At 51.6% G+C, this 16,556-nt stretch overlaps 6 protein-coding genes across 6 annotated transcripts; 3 read left to right on the top strand and 3 right to left on the bottom strand.

Moving 5' to 3' along the window:
• Positions 1-514: 514 nt before the first annotated feature.
• On the bottom strand, positions 515-1,397 carry N0V89_005219 (uncharacterized protein; the record flags this gene model as incomplete). Its single annotated transcript, XM_056213996.1, has 2 exons — positions 515-1,221; positions 1,298-1,397. 2 exons carry the CDS (start codon positions 1,395-1,397, stop codon positions 515-517), a joined length of 807 nt encoding a protein of 268 aa, XP_056071263.1.
• A 917-nt stretch (positions 1,398-2,314) lies between these two features.
• N0V89_005218 (uncharacterized protein) lies at positions 2,315-3,838 on the top strand (the record flags this gene model as incomplete). Its single annotated transcript, XM_056213995.1, has 1 exon — positions 2,315-3,838. The coding sequence occupies one exon, from the start codon at positions 2,315-2,317 to the stop codon at positions 3,836-3,838; it is 1,524 nt and encodes a 507-aa protein (XP_056071262.1).
• A 1,974-nt stretch (positions 3,839-5,812) lies between these two features.
• N0V89_005217 (uncharacterized protein) lies at positions 5,813-7,727 on the top strand (the record flags this gene model as incomplete). Its single annotated transcript, XM_056213994.1, has 3 exons — positions 5,813-6,140; positions 6,298-7,317; positions 7,369-7,727. The coding sequence occupies 3 exons, from the start codon at positions 5,813-5,815 to the stop codon at positions 7,725-7,727; spliced, it is 1,707 nt and encodes a 568-aa protein (XP_056071261.1).
• A 408-nt stretch (positions 7,728-8,135) lies between these two features.
• YVC1 (Calcium channel yvc1) lies at positions 8,136-10,113 on the bottom strand (the record flags this gene model as incomplete). Its single annotated transcript, XM_056213993.1, has 2 exons — positions 8,136-9,988; positions 10,038-10,113. 2 exons carry the CDS (start codon positions 10,111-10,113, stop codon positions 8,136-8,138), a joined length of 1,929 nt encoding a protein of 642 aa, XP_056071260.1.
• Positions 10,114-10,630: 517 nt separating this feature from the next.
• N0V89_005215 (uncharacterized protein) lies at positions 10,631-11,709 on the bottom strand (the record flags this gene model as incomplete). Its single annotated transcript, XM_056213992.1, has 4 exons — positions 10,631-10,881; positions 10,932-11,048; positions 11,095-11,544; positions 11,592-11,709. The coding sequence occupies 4 exons, from the start codon at positions 11,707-11,709 to the stop codon at positions 10,631-10,633; spliced, it is 936 nt and encodes a 311-aa protein (XP_056071259.1).
• A 1,714-nt stretch (positions 11,710-13,423) lies between these two features.
• N0V89_005214 (uncharacterized protein) lies at positions 13,424-14,965 on the top strand (the record flags this gene model as incomplete). Its single annotated transcript, XM_056213991.1, has 1 exon — positions 13,424-14,965. The coding sequence occupies one exon, from the start codon at positions 13,424-13,426 to the stop codon at positions 14,963-14,965; it is 1,542 nt and encodes a 513-aa protein (XP_056071258.1).
• Between the last annotated feature and the right edge of the window lie 1,591 nt (positions 14,966-16,556).

The raw sequence follows: 16,556 nt of genomic DNA, 5'->3' as shown, positions 1-16,556 counted from the left end.
ATTCTGCCTCCTACTTACGTACGGATTACGTTACTGTTCGCGAATACCCCCCATGAATTGGAAGTCTTGTTTTGGGCATATTGGAATGCCATTGAATAATACACTGGCATTGAAGGCGTTTAGCGGGCGATTTAAGAGCGGCATATGGACCTTCGCTGTGTCTGAAGTGGGAGGAATCTTTGAGGAAACATTTTATCCTAATCACTATCTTTACTTCGTAGCATTTTTGAGCGAACAATTTTTACCGAAGAATTATGGGCAGTTGCTCATCTCGTACAGAGGCAACCGAGACTTTACCCTTGCAGATTCAGATTCAGCGCCGTGTGACTGTATACACTTGCATGTTGCAGCAAATTTGTTTCTAATACATTTGGCCAAAAATTATTCTTTCTTCAATTATGTCTGTTCTTGCAATCGTACGGGCGCCTTTCAAATAGCCTCACAACGTTCGCACGAATAACGCCCTTGTACATTTGCGCCAGAGCCATCTCACACTCCATCTGCATTGCCCGACTCAGTACGTCAAACTAACACACCTCCCATCCCACCCGCCTCTTTCTATCACGTTCTTGAAAACCCACGCACCGACGTCCTTCCGCCCAACTGTCCACCCAATAGCCGGCCCAACCTCCCTCTCCACCTTTTCCTTCTCCCCTTGCACACCCCACTCCCACCCCGCCCTCACCTTCTTCACGCCTCTCTCCCCATCCACCAAAGCCGTGGGCCTCACAATGACAAAGTCTCTGAAATGCTCGCCTTGATCGTCCAGGACGATCCCCTCCATGCTGCGCTTGTCCGCGTGCGGTTGCGCGGCTAGGACGTGGTATAGCGGATGGTACAGCCATGGGATATCTCTCGTGCGACCGTTGACGCCTGTCGAGCTAAGCGCTATTAAGAGAGGTTTTTGCCCTTCGGAGGTAGTGAGGTTAAGCGCGTCCAGGGCGGAAAATATTGCTTTCATGCCGGAGGTGCAAAGGGTAGGATCTGCTAGGACGAAGGGGGTTGTGAGAGAGAGCTGGAAGGTTGGGTATGCGCCGATGGAGGAGTATATTGTGTCGACTGTATGGGACTTGTTGAGGGGGGAGAGGAGGGTCCGGGCTACGTCGGATGGGTTCTTTGCGTCGCCTTGGATGATTGTGAGATTGGCTTTTGTTGTGGAGGTTGGGATGTCGTGGTCGGATGAGAGGAGGGTGAGGAGTTTGGAGGGAGTGCGTGCTACTGCTGAGGGTTAGTCGACTGCGTGGTGTTGAGATGTTGTGGTGGTGGAGTAGGCGGTAGATAGATATGGTAGACGTACATGCTGTGCAGTGGTAGCCTTCGCGAAGGGCGCAGGCGAGTGAACTGCCTGCACATCCACCAGTCGCGCCGAAGAAAGCAATGGTTTGCTTTGGGGCCATAGTGATCGGATGGCGCTGCGTCAATGGGTATATATTCCTCGTTTTGCAGGTCAGAACGATGAATGCGAAGTGCTCTGAGGATATTTTTGGCAGTCGCTGCGTAGTGATGAGGATGGATGTGGTCGCTACGATACTCGAGGCGGTGATGATGAATCACATTGCACAATCTCCCCTCCTTATATACACTTCCTTGATCTCCATTAGAACCTCCATCGGCTTCGTCCGTCACCATTGCGCCTGTCTAGCCTCCGTAGCAACGCGACGTGATTCCCGCCGAGGCTCCTCTTTTCCTTGATCGATGATCCAATCATCGTACTTCAAATTACCTATGGCACTCGACCCTTTGCAATCTAGTCCAAATTGCTCGAAGTGTAGTTCACGAAGGTTGTCAATGAGCTGAAGATGCCACGCCGGAGGCTTTAACTTACCGGGATTTCTGCGCTAGTATCGATGCTGCTAACCCATGATGTACTAGGCGCCGCCAGGTCGAAGTTTCCACCGCGTCCGAGCTAAAATGGGGCTGAGGTCCACCCACGGAGAACTCTCAGATAAAGAACGTATGTGGAATAGTCTCCACGATCTTCTCCGAGGCACAGTTTATGATCAAAGGAGGGCTGCCGCAATGCACGATGGTTGCAACACTTCCGGCTCAGACTGCACTAGGACCGGACCACGAGAGATCCTACGTATCTGCACGAATGCACGATGCTAACCGAGTTTGTGCTAGTCGCAGCCGGGTCGAAGCCCAACTCGAGTTACATTCGCACTCAGCCTTCTTGCCTTGAGCCTTTTTGCTCTCAAAGCTTTCCAACCTCTATCACGACCACTCCCAGCAGCCATCATCTGCTGAGCAACATCAAGCCGTTCAGTGTGTACCTTACGAATGACTCACTTCCTGTTGGGACGTACCTACCAACATGCGACTCTTACATTTCAAAAATGGGGAGCTGAGCTTAACGGATGATATGTACAATGATGGCGTTATTCCGCCCTATGCTATCCTCTCTCATAGATGGGGAGACGAGGAAGTCAGCTTTGAAGAGATGACTAACGGACGGGGAAAGACGAAAGCAGGTTATGACAAGATCCTGTTCTGTGCGCAACAGGCTGCAGCGGACGGCCTACAACATTGCTGGGTCGACAGCTGCTGCATCAATAAATCAAACAGTGCGGAGCTTACCGAGGCTATCAACTCTATGTTTCGCTGGTACCAGAACGCTGAGCGATGTTACGTTTACCTCGCAGATGTCTCGGGCAGCAGTCATGATCGAAGTTGGGAATCGGCATTCAGGAAAAGCAAATGGTTCACCCGGGGCTGGACACTCCAGGAACTTATCGCCCCAAGCAACGTTGTATTCTATTCGAAGGAGAAAGAATACCTAGGAAACAAGCAGTCGCTCGAAGGACAACTACACGAGACCACCAGATTACCAATTCCAGCTCTCCGTAATCAACCATTAAGCAACTTCAGCATGGAGGAGCGCTTCTCGTGGGCCGCTTTACGCCAGACCGGACTAGAAGAAGACATGGCGTATTGCCTCCTCGGCATCTTTGAGATTAACATGCCCCTTCTGTACGGTGAAGGAAAGATAAAAGCAATGGCGCGGCTTCGTAAAATGGCTGAACACGCTATAGAGGGGCCTTCAGGCGCTTTGCTCCAACAGAAACTCTCTGGGCTACGACAATGGCTCGAGGTCCCCGATCCTTCGGCGATACCCTCGAAAGCAATAAAGGCTCGCGTTCAAAATACTGACCATTGGATTCTCAAGAACACTGCGTATAACAACTGGAAGAATGACCCTGCTTCGGTCCTATGGCTGTGGGGTAAGCCAGGATCTGGCAAAACGGTAGTCAGTACTACGGTCCTCGAAGACGTGTTGCAGCGCTGTGATCGTAGCCTCGGCGGAGTTTGCGCACATTTCTACTTTAACTACAAAGATAACCACGAGGAAGGTCCAGAGCTAATGCTGCGCTCTTTGATTGGTCAACTCTCCAAATATTGCGTTCAGATGCCTGGATGCTTCGACTGGCTTTTCGCCTTGCGTGAGAGAATGGGTCCTCGGCCACTTCATGAGTTTGTAGAAGTGCTACAAGAACTGATTCTGGAGTTTCCACAGGTCTTCATACTCATCGAAGGTTTAGATGAATGTTTACAACGCCCTGAGCTATTGAGCGTGCTTCTACCAATAATAACGCGGCAATCTCCGAATTTACACCTTCTTATGATAAGCCGGCACGACATGGAGTTCCAGGATTTCCTAGAAAGCTTTTCGAACAAGGAAAATACCGCAAGGCTCGAGATTGGACCACATCACCAAGACATCCGCCAGTATATTCGCCACAGATTGTCTAGCGAATCACGCTTCCGCAAGTGGGCCGGCGATGCTGAGTTGCGGCAAGAGATCGAGGATCATCTGGTAGAGAAAACCGATGGACAGTAATACATCCTTAGTAACAAGGAAGCTCTTGAGACTGATTGTCATCGCAGATTTCGATGGGCTGCATTGCAATTAGATTCTTTGGCAATGTGCCACGATAGAGCGACACTGCGTCAATCTCTCGCCGAAATGCCAAGGTCGCTATCTGAGACATACGAACGTCTCCTCTCCTCCGTAATAGAGAAACATCCCACGTATGCGATGCGTATCCTTCAGTGGTTGACGTCTTCAGCCCGACCACTCTCTGCAGCAGAGGTTGCTGAGGTCGTCGCGATTGACGCGGAGGGTTACCCGGCGTTTGACCGCGGTGAAGTCTTAACAAACCCGCTAGAAGCGCTCAGTATCTCTCCAGCTACCTGAACCGAGCTCCTATGAATAACTCCAAGCCTTCAAACTCGCACGGTACTGCGCAGAGTTCTGGACGTATCACGCCCGAGAATCAAAAGAATATATCGATAGTACGAGCCATATTGCGATAGACCTTTTCTCGATCGAGAATCCCGTGTATCTGACCTGGATCCGGCTGTACGATCCAGACATGCCTGGAATGGAGCCAGATTTTTCCAAGACCATGGCTCAGATAGCACCCCCTCTTTATTACACTGCATTCTTGGGCTTATTCAAAGTGGTGCAACTGCTACTTGAAAAGGGTGCCGACGTTAATGGAACTGGCGGACGCTATGGTAACGCACTCCAGGCGGCAATGGTTGAAGGCCATGAGTCAGTGGTTAAGCTTCTCCTCGACAACGGTGCCGACATGGACGCGCACGGTGATCGTTAGAATGATGAACTCTGAGCGGCTTTGAAGAGAGGTCACGATTTGCTTGATGAGGTAGCTAGTCCGCGCTACGGGAGTGACATGCACCGCACTTTCTCAACATCAAGAGAGGTGATGGCTCGAAAGCACCAGCAACTTTCATTTCTTGTCTACTGCGCCGTCCTTCGCTCTAGCCGACTCTTCCTTCTTTGCGTCCAGCTTTACGATGGCCTCCTCAAACAACATCAAAAGATGTCTCCAAAATGCCCTCGCTTCCTCCGTTTCTTCCTCCATCTCGGAATAATTCCTTGCAAGCCCTATCGGCACGGACCCAGCTTGCCTGGAGTAGAGTCGCGGATCGGCGCCGTGTTCTATGAGCAATTAGATGACTGGAAGGTTCTCGATTATACTTTTACGGCCTGGCATATGGACTTGTCTTAGACAAGCGTCAAGAGGACGTCCTTCGTTGTGACCAAGGAAAGGCTCGGTGTCGACTTGGTTGACGTCCGCGCCGTTCTCTATAGCAGTGCGGACAGCGGACAGCATTGTTGCGACGCTGTGGTTGGATATTGGTTCCGTAATCAAGTGTGATCTTTGTGGGGGTTGGCCGATTTGAGTCGAATCATCTGGTGGTGGAAGCTGCGATCCCTGTGACATGTTGTCTGTAACAGCTTGATGTGCTACTTTTGAATATTTATCTTTTCTTTTTTTTATTACTGAAGGATGTACTTGAAAGCGAGATGCGTGATATTCTAGAGAGCGAGCGGTATTTTGCATGTTGCAGGCGACTACGCCGCTTTCCGCTCTAAGGCAACAGCTACAGGCACCATGTCGTTGCCTTACGGATAACAACAATAATTTAGTTAGGGACACACATGGTAAATTTTCCGGGCAGTCCCTAATGTTGCTAGACTACAATATCAGGACGAGACTTGAGGCTCGATTATGCTAGCAGACAATATTAATGTGTTATTGCGAATGGTACGGCGTCCCCCTTTACAATCATTCCGTTCTCGAACTTCTTCCGAAACACGTAGGCCCGCGACATTATAATTATGATGAACTGCCAAACATGCCTGGCAGGCTCCTGATCGATCTCGGTGTCGAGTCTTTCCGAAAACGAGTTAGCGCGACGAAAGTCGATGAACGCGACCCACGAAGCACACCTTGTCTACACCGTATCAATCCACCGACTCGAATCGAAGACCCTCCAGCGCGAAATGTCCAAAGGGAAGGCGTTAACGACGCGTGCAAAACCTAAAGCCAAAATAAATGCCGCGTTATCACCTGCTTTCACAAAGCCCACATCACCGCAACTAACAGCGATACCTCCCACACGCGCTCATTCAGCTGCGTACCACTACCCGCTCATTTTGGATGATGAGACCGCAAGTAAAGATCTATTAGGATGGTTTGAGGGCATCGAGGAAGCGAGGAATATGCCCTGGCGCAAGAAATGGCTTGATCCTGCTGAGTGCGAGGGCAAGGAAGAAGACTTTGGAGCGTTGTTGGAAAAGCGCGCGTATGAGGTGTGGGTCAGTGAAGTCAGTAAGTTCGCTCCAGTCCACGAAGCGCATAATTGGCTATCATTCCGGGTCTTTGATACGACACCAAACACGAATGCAATTGTACGCGGTGACGCGTGGTCACGTGAACAGTCGTCGGCCCAGATACATCATGCACACAGTATACTAAGGCTGCGCAGTGTTGCAACAAACCCGCGTTTCAACAGTAATCCCATACTTCAACAATTGGATTTCGAAATGGCCAACCGTTGAGTCACTTGCTCAAGCCTCCCACGACGACGTCCTCTCAGTCTGGAAAGGCTTGGGTTACTATTCACGTGCAACGCGTCTCCACGAGGGTGCCAAAGCTGTGATCTCAATGCAACCCTCACAATCATGCAAGATCCCCAGCGGTGTTGTAGAGTTGCAAAAGATCCCGGGTATCGGCAGGTATACAGCTGGCGCCGTCTCGAGCATCGCGTTTGGGGAAGCGGAACCCGTACTCGATGGGAATGTGGCTAGAGTCCTGAGTCGACAACTTGGCTTGTATGTTGATGCAAAAGATAAGAAGAGCACGGATGCATTTTGGGAGGTAGCAGATCAGTTGGTCAAAAGCGTGGCTGGGCATCCCGAGAAAGGGCGAAGTAAAACCCCCGGACAATGGAATCAAGCAATCATGGAATTGGGCTCGACCATCTGCACTCCAAAGCCGAAATGCGACGAGTGTCCGATTCGCAGAACTTGTAGGGTGTACGCTGAAGGGGAAACACTTTCGATCAAGAAAGCGGCAGCTACTGAAGTGCCGGACATCGAAGACGCATGTACGCTGTGCCAGCAGCTGGACACTGAGGACCTAGCCACAGCGCCCGAAGAACATGACGACGACGAAGATGATGTCCCAGCAAAGCCGGCGAAAAGACAGAAAACAGAACAGAAACAGTCGAATAAGCTATCCAACTACTTTACCTCGAGCGCTCCGAAGCCAAAGCCCGCAACACCCACGCCCTCCACATCCACTTCCTCCCCTCCTCCATCTACGAAGAGAAAAACTCCAACAGCGACACCAGCACAAGCAAAAAGGATAGCGATATACTGCTCTCTCTTCCCCAAAAAGATGCCCAAAAAAGCCGTCCCCGAAGAAGACGCCGTAGTCTGCATTATCGAAGCCGCACAGGAAGATGGGCAGAGTAAATGGTTCATTGAGCAGCGACCGGCGAAAGGTTAGTTTTCCATCTCCGTCTCACAATATTCGATGCTAATAGATTGAGCAGGTCTCCTTGCCTCCCTTTGGCAATTTCCGCAGCAAACACTCCCAAATACAGATATGGCGCACACCGCCGCGACACGTAAAGCCGCTGCGCGAGCCTACGTCGAAAGTCTTGACCTGGGCGCGGTTATAAGTAACACTGTGCACTTGCAGGAACTCGGGTCGTTGGTGCATGTGTTCACGCACTTGAAGCTGACGATGCACGTGGTTCACCTTAGGTTTGGGATAGATGGGAAGATGCTCGAGGAGACGTCGGGCCGGAAGTGGGTGGAGACGGAGAAGATGGAGGGTGAGACGCTGTCGACGGGGATGCGGCGGTGTTGGGATCTGGTAAAGAAGAAAACAACAAGCGTGTTTGGGTGATTGAGATGCATATGTACGACGGTCCAAGCGCTGGGTGCAGGTGGGGGTCGCGTTCATCAACATTCATCATGACGGTTGGGAAACTCATGAGCTTAGTAGTGTTGTTTCCTACATATACTATCATGTACTATCATGTCGTTTCAACATTATTAACAGTTAGGAACGCTTGACCCTACCTATGATATAACAGGCCGGGAGTCAAGTCTCGAAGCCACCAAAATGTACCAGAAGCGCTCTGCTGATCCATCAACCAATCAATCAATCAGAGTGCCAATCGCTCCCGTCAGCCGTCTTGACGGTCCCGTCGTCCGTCTTCGCAGTCTCATCCACCATACGCGCTAACCTCGCGTTCCGTCTAGTTCAAGTCAATGTCCACTCGTCGTCCTCATACCAGGTGGGACTACACACTTACTCCTCCCTCGCGACGCTATCACTGCTCTCGCCCTTGTCCTCAATCTTACTCTCCTTCAAGGTATCGCTCCCCCAATTGGCCTTATCCCTCAACTCGAGCAAAATCTCCTTCAGCTCCGAGACTTCCTGCTGTAGCTTCCTCACTTCAAGCACCGTGGTGTCAAACTCCACATTCGGCTTCGTCTGCTGCACCTTCTTGTCCCACCCATCAGCCTCAAAGTCGCACTCGCCCATGACCTGCTCCCACTCCTGCACAACATCGTCGTCGTCCTCGCCGCGCTTCCTGTTCGTGCGCACGCTGTGCGCCTGCGTCGTCTCCATCCACGCAGTTATGATCAGCAGCGGGCTGTAGATGAAACCCATGACGTAGTCGTTCAGGCGGTTGTAGGTATCTTGGGGCATCCACCATTCAAACGGCAGAATGAGGCAGAACATCTCGATGAGGTTGAAGGGGGCAATAAAGACGTTCTCGTCCGGCGCGCGCACAAATTGCATGGTCTTTTGAGAGAAGAGCGCCATGTACTCGTCGATGGCGTTCTCGGTGATGTCCTCGTAGGCGGAGTTGTACAGCGCGATGAGGATGTTGAGCAGAATTACCATGACGACAAAGGTGAAGATGTAGTATAGGATGAGGCCGAAGGGGTGTGCGAAGCGCTCGAAGCCGTCGAATTCGGGGCTCTGCATGATGGCGTTGAGCATGGCTTGGATGACGAAGCCCGAGTCTTGCAGGGAGTTGTCTGTGAGGTCAAGGCCGATGAAAGCTTGCAGGAAACCGATTATGACGACCAGCAAGAGTGCAAAGAAGATGAGGGACTCGCGCATCATGACTTTCAGGACGACGAGCATGGCGCCGAAAAAGCGGAAGGTGTCCAGGTAGAGTAGGAGACGCATCCAGAACATGGGGGCACCGAAGGCGAGGAAGTCATAACTTAGTTCGTTAAAGTGTGCTCGTTTCTCTTTGTCGTCTCCTTGTCCGTAGGCTACCATGCGTAGGATGAACGAAGTCGCGAGTAGGGCGTATAAAGTAGTGTTGAAGACATTCCAGAAACCAATGTAGTAGCGGCCTACTTTCCACAGTTTCGCCGTCTCATCGCATATGAAACCAAGTGTGAAAATGTACAGCAGAATTTCTACAACATCGAGGTCACCCGACGGGTTGATTGTGTTGATGGCGCCCGTATAGAGAGCAAGGAAGATGACGGAGACAGCGATCTGGAGGGCATTTTGGTACCGCGGCACCCGCATGCGGTCGGGGTCAAAGTGCGACCAGTAAGACGTGTTTGTCTTATTGTCATAGTGCACGAAGCGACTAGGGTCCTCGTCATCCTGCACTAACCAGCCCTTCCACAGATGATGTATGCACTTCTGATAGCCGGAGGATCCAATGACAGTCAAGGAATGCAGATCGACAGCGCGCTCGATAACATTGGCAGGCACTGTGGGTTCGCCGTCGACAAAGATAGAATATCTCTTGAGCAGGATGTGCTCCATGAGGTAGTTTTGATCTTCCTCGTCCTCAATGATAAGCTTGGCCAGCTTCTCAGCAGCTGTGGCGCGACACTCGTGCAGGTCGGCATCCCAGAGTTCAGCCAGTGCCTGTCTCTTGAACCATTTCTTGACCACCAGCAGACAGTATACCACGCATGCGGCGTATTGTTCGCCACCGGCTTCCTTTGCGGTCGCAACGACGCCTGGAGTTATTATATGGCTATGCGGTTTGACGACGAGCTCTTGCTCTAGCTCGCACGGTACCACTTGCTCGATCTGGTGCTTGAGGCGGAGTGCGACCTTGGTAACCTCCTTGGGGGGTATCGGCGGCGTCGGAGGACGTTCGCGGCGCGTCGGCAGCACTGAGAGCTGTTAGATCGCGTACTGATTCATACATCGGGAAGGACTAACGCGATCGCATTTCATCTTGGAGGCGGTGTCGTCTATCATGGCCGTCTGAATCGAAGAGCTTGCCCCATCGTACCATGGCGGCGGGGAACTTGGTGAAGCTCCGCTAGCTGTAGTAGCAGAGGTTAAGAAACGCGGTCCTAAGCGAGTGCAAAGGTAATCAATCAAGCGAAGGGTCTACCACAAAGGTCGTGAGGAGAGATCGGCACAGGTCATAGAATTGGTGAGGAGGTTGGCCTTTTTGTTGCGAAACTTGGCTGCGCTAGGCCTGGTAGCGGAGCTCCAGAGCAAAAGCAAGCTTCGTCATATCGCGATCGACCCCACTGGCCCAAGCTCCACGTATCGCGTGGACCTGCAATCTTCACGAATGTTCCCCTTTCGTCTCTTCCCTCCATTCGAAGGAAGTGTTCGAGGACTGTAATTGTAAGAAACATATACAAGTTGCAACACCTTTTCGGTGCGCTTGATATTCCCGCGAGCAGATGCATGATAGCGTACACAATTCACGCTGAGGCCAGCCACGACGCCTTGTCCAAAATCTCTACTGAACGCCAGATGCTCACTTTTGACGACCGTTTCGAACCAACAACCACCACTTAGTCCGCCTCGGCAACACCGCCCTCGTCGCTCGTGCTCTCGTCTTCGTCGCCGCTGACCTCCTGGTTCTCGCGCTCTCTCTTCTCCATGAGCGCTGCGAGCTCTGCGTCATCGTTCTCCGTGACGGCCTTCGGTGCCATCTTGACTGTGCAGTCGCCGCCTGCATTCGTTATGTTCGCCTTGATGTCCTCAATCGCTTGCTCAAGGACTTGGATGCCGACGTTCTTGTCGAGACATTGGGACGTAAGGACTGCTAAAATTAGCGATGCGCGGTGAGCATCGAGCGGGGCGCAAGCATACCGTATAGCGGCGGTGATACCAGCTTCACTTTAACCTGTGTATCTTGTGTGTTCTTCGCCTCAGCGGTGCGCAGAGCCTCCTTGACGGCGTCAATGCCCTCATATCCGAAGCAGGTCACTGTAATCGTTAGCTCTGTACCGCGCAAGCGTGTTGCGAAGCCTACCCTCAATATCCGATCGCACCTTGGTAGGCTGCGGTGTGAGCCTCTTGCTGATATATGACTGCAACTCGTCTTTGATCACATCGTTGGGGAAGGTGACATCGTTCCACACTTCGGGATTGGTGATGGAGAGCTTGAAGGCGTCGATCGAGTGTCCGTATTTCTTGTTCAGCGGCCAGCCAATGTTCTCGTATAGCTCCTGGATGGGGGTGTTTGTCTTCTCGGCGACGTGGCGCATGATAGAATGCACCATCTTTGACTTGTTGTACCGCTCCTCACACTTGATGATGTCCTCGGGTGACACACGTCGCTTTGACAGATCAATGTAACCCTTGTCCTTGTCCACACGCAGCACCACCACGACCTCGTTACGGCCAACGCGAATGAGCTTCTGGATCGAACGGATACGTCGCCGCGAAAGTTCGGAGAGTAGGATCATGCCGTCGATGTTGTCTGCAAATATTAGGACTGACCAGTAGTACTCGTCCTTTTCTACTCACCATACTCAAGCAGCTTGACGTAGGCACCCATTTCCGCAATCTGCTTCACGTTCACCATGACGAAGCTCTCCACCTCAGGGTACTTGTCCTCATAAAACCGGCAGTTGGTGAGAGACATGTTTGCGACTGGCTCCGGCTAACGGAGGCTTGCGGATATTCGGTGTAGGGCGAGTCGTAACGGCGTCTGCGGGGTGGAAAAGGTGGCGCGCGTGGAGGACGAAATCTACTGATGAGTCTTGTGCGAATCGCCCCGCGTTGTTGGTCTGCCAAGGCGCTAAGATAAAGGCCGCTGCGGGATCGATTCGACTTCGAGGAACCTCGAGCGAGCTCTACCATGACAACATGGGATACCAGCGTATCGTGAAGAAGCCTTTTGCGGACACTTAGAACAAAATGAAGCCTCTTCCAAGTTACTTTCCGATGCCGAACTCCTAGCACGTGCTGCTCACTCCCACGAACTTCAGCACTTACTGCACCCTAGCATGGCTGAATCGAGCAGTAACCTATTAGCACAATCCAAGGGGTTGCTTGGTCAGGCGCCCCTTAGATCATTTCGGCTTACCCATGGATAGCTGAGGTGAGGCTCGGGTATCCACAACAAGAAATCGCCTTCTTAGCGGCCTGCATAGGATTACAATATGTTGCGCAAGCCGCCTTGCAACATGACGAAGTCGAACAATCATCAATTATTGTCGGCATATTGACCACAGGTGCATCCTTGGTCGCCACTCCAACGACGGCGTGTAATTTACGCCGTTCATCAGTAGAACAGCTAGAGAGGGAAAATGAAGAACACTTGTTGGGCCACTCGAAAACCAACGCTTCGGTCTTTGACGATGCAACCCATCTTGTCGAAGACGCCGGAAGAACAATCCTTGCGTTCCCGGGTTTGGTTTAAGTCACAGGCCAGGCATACGCACTCACACTTCAAACCGGAGAAACTTGAATAAGCTAAATATCACAAGCATACATTGATTCTCGTTGGCTTCTACGTTCCGCTCATAACAACGCTTTATGCGCTTTCGTGCATCGTGGCCCATCGGCCGCTTATGGCACCATCTTACTACGACCAGATAGCTCTTTCAAGGATGTCGAGAGCATTCGTGGCTGGATGACAGCGATCAACATCCTCAACGCTATTGCGGGTCCGACCACCATCCCAATCATCACTACGCTTGTTGCCCAAGTAGCAGCGGTGTACATTGAGTGGCATGCGACTCGAGGAACGTTGTATCCAAACCAGCTCTTCGCACTAGTAAATCGTTGCTAGTACTGCGGCAAGGACGGCCATCATGGTCGTAGGTATACTCGACTGAAGGGACGAGGATTCATAAGCCTCATATCTTTAGCATGGCTGTGGTAGTCATGTCGGCGTATCTTGCGGTGCAGCTGGTGGCGCCGGCTGCGCTGACATGGCAGATATACCGAGCACCATCAATGATAAGCTGGTTGTATACGAATTCGGTGGCTAGGTTTCTAGAGGATGCAAAGGAAGATAAGGGGAGGGTAGTGCGAGCGCAGGTAGCCGACAGGTCTACCAGCACTACTTTCAGGGAGCAAAGCAAGATTATGGATGCTGAAATGGATATAACGAAGTGTAGCTACCTCGTCGACGCGTAGAGGTAGGCCTGCGACCTTCAGGGTAGATACTACTGGATGGTGACTGCGCCAAACATTTAGCGGGCGAGGTGTCAACAATGATGTCATGCGTGCCATAGGTCGAACAGGTATTGGCTTGCCCACTCAAACCTGAACCAGACCGCCCATCAACAACCATCTCCCAAGCACGCCAAGTGACCTTTACGATTAAATTCCCGCTCCCGTAGCAAGCTATGGCGCCTTCACTGCTCAGCGTCACTGTTACCAGGAACAATTACGAAAATACTCCAGAGCATCATGTGGTCACCAAACCATCAGCATCCTGGACATCTATACTCGGGCCATTGACCTCCACTTCGAACAAAGAGAAGATCATCGGCAATCGCAGTAGGAGTCGAGATAGATCGCAAACCGGCAATGATAGCATCGCGAGCTTTAAGAACCCATGGCCAAGTTTTCATAAGCCCACGCCTCAGGAGACCTGGAACTCACTGGCTTTCGGCGTTGATGAAGATAGAAGCATAGATCTTGCTGCCTCTCATGTTCCGGGAGCGCCCACGGAAGGTTCGACAAAGGCGGATCGAGACAAGCAAGCCGCTCATTTGCTGGGTGTCGAGAAGCCGGACTTTTCGTTCGATGGTAATGAACACAGATCTAAATCAACATGGTTAGGGCATGCTTCCATGCTGCTTCAATTGCCATCACTGGAAGCCGACGGAACACCAGTACGAGTCTTGTTCGATCCGATATTCTCCATGAGATGTTCTCCCTCTCAGTCTGTTGGACCAATTCGATCATATCTGCCTCCATGTAAACTGGAAGATTTACCTCCCATTCACATAGTCCTCATCAGCCACAACCACTACGATCATCTGGACTACGAAACAATTAATGGCCTTTGGACGCTCCACAGATCGACCATACGTTTCATTGTGCCATTAAAGAACAAGAAATGGTTTACGGAATGCGGCATCGCAGCAGACCGAGTGGAAGAGCTTGACTGGTGGGAGTCTTCAACAATCACGGCATCAGGAGCAGATGGTGCTCGACTCCGAATCACTTGTACCCCAGCACAGCATGGTAGTGGTAGAGATGGTGCAGATGCAAACATGACGTTGTGGTCATCCTGGTACCTGGAACATCGAGCAACCCATGGCGACCCATACAGAGTATTCTTCGCAGGCGATACTGGCTATCAATTCCATGGCGACCCAGCATGGCCTCCCCAGCCACCATCTCCTGCAATCAAAACAGATCCGGAACCATCTGCGGCGCCAAAGCGACCAAACACCCGGCGCACACGCAGCAAAGAAGCAAATGTCCAGCCTACCGCATACCCCGCATGCCCTGCTTTCGTGGAAATTGTAACTCGCCTTGGGTCGCCTCATCTTCTCTATTTACCTCTAGCACTCGGCGCAACATGGGCTTACTTCAAGGGCTTCTTCTCTAATTACCTTCCCGACTCTCTGGATCCGTTTCCGCGGCATAGTGCTGGTATCGCAGGTGCAATCCACATGCCTCCCTGGGACGCAGTCCGTGTGTTGCGAGAGATGACGGATGATGCGGCCAGCTCAGAACGACCCATTGCCGTTGGCATACATTGGGGTACATTTGTCACAGACCAAACGGAGGTACTAAAGACGCTTGGCCAGCTGGAATGGGCTTGCAGCCAACACAACGTGAAGTTTCTTCGAACACAGGAAGACTCGCAGGACAAAGGCGGGCAGCGAGCACATTTCCTGGCCTTGAACCATGGACAGAGCGTGGTAACTTAGTTTTGTATAGCGCATCCTGTGTGGTCTATAAAATTGCCATACGATCATGTCGCTTTCAAATAAAGGAGATTCATAGCTTACAAACTCATGGGCGGGTTCCGATTCCTACGACTACTACTTTGTATGTACTCGGCCTTCGGAGCATATGATATCAGACGGCAAGTGTTATAGATATTGACTAGGGAAGTGCCACGCAAGTAGGGAAGGGCAAGCCTACGGAGGTGGCCCACCCGCCCTAGATCCACCGTCACTCTCACAATACGCCGTGTCGCAACGGTCCACAACAAATTTCGATTCTTTCTCTGTCATCGGTCGGTCACTCTTCGACGATACGCGGGTTCTGTACAAAGTGCACGAACTGAATGCACAGGCTTGTTCGTGCGGATAGTCGAAACGCTCCTTACTACGCGACCGATTGGGCAGGTTTTATACCATGGAGTTTCAGGAAGCGACCAAGGTCTGCATTGCATCCGACACACTATACTAAATACTGACCATATCCGTTCGTTGTTCACCGATAACTATTTACTTGAGCACGGAATGCCGACTTTGCCTTGTTATTGACTCACAGCAAAACATCCACTCGTCCGACATGCGTCCCACGTCTCGACCATGTTCTTCTATCATCGTAAACAAGTTCGATTGCATTCAGTACAGACCTTGCGACATGTAGCGACATCGGCAGACATGTTGTCAGTGTTGCAGGACCTATCCGAAGCGAAATGAATCGTATATCTCGAGCCCGGTAGGCTGGCAGCCTCAATGTGGCGTAGCTGTTGGACTGCTAAACGATGCTTCTCACTCGAAAATCACGGATGTTTACCGCGAAGCCCACCCGCATGTCATTGTGCAACGGCATGTGTTGCCGCCCGTCTCTGCATACCCGTGCCTCATGGACATGGCTGACAGCATGGCTCTAGACCGTTAATGCCATATATCACATCACTCGCTTTGCATATAAAATTACGTCGACGAGGGCAATGCATTCGGTCGGTCTGTGCTGAAGAGTATTATTGGACGAGTCTTATACCGCCGCTCCTTCAAGCTCTCGGCCGATACCAACTCACTGCATGGCAGCCGCCCATGCATGATAACTTCCAGTCGATGTGCTTCCAAACGCATGTAAGGCGCAACTACACGACATACGTTCTGTGTTTCGAGAACAAGCAGTTGGAACAACTTTTCTGCTATGCGAGCCTGCGCTGGTAGCCTCGACACAACTCTTGTGTTGAAAGTCCGCGATCTGGCTCTGTTTCTACTGAGCAACAGGAAATGCGGTAGATCGTTCTTTGAGCAAAGCGCTTCACCTTGGAATCACTGTCAGTCCCTGGAACCTTCAAGGGAATACCGAAGACTATTGAGCAGCTCCGCAACAGTTCGTCGGTAGACTTTCGGCCTGAGCGCAGCCTTGGCCCTTGTTTCATGACCGCTCTGTTATGTTCTTCCTTCTCATCCAGCCGCCGCTCCTTTGCTCCGCGCGAGATCGCTGGTCATAGCCCTACACGGACCCAAATCGAGACCAAGCTCCACGGGCAGACAACGACTTCATCCCTATTGGGCTCTGTCTCGACTTGTAGAGTTTCTTTACGGT

This window comes from Didymosphaeria variabile (assembly GCF_027946475.1).
Source record: "Didymosphaeria variabile strain IMI 356815 chromosome Unknown scaffold_4, whole genome shotgun sequence".
Classification (NCBI taxonomy): domain Eukaryota; kingdom Fungi; phylum Ascomycota; class Dothideomycetes; order Pleosporales; family Didymosphaeriaceae; genus Didymosphaeria; species Didymosphaeria variabile.
Note: the sequence above shows the minus strand (reverse complement) of the source record. Positions and strands in the feature narration are given on the sequence as shown.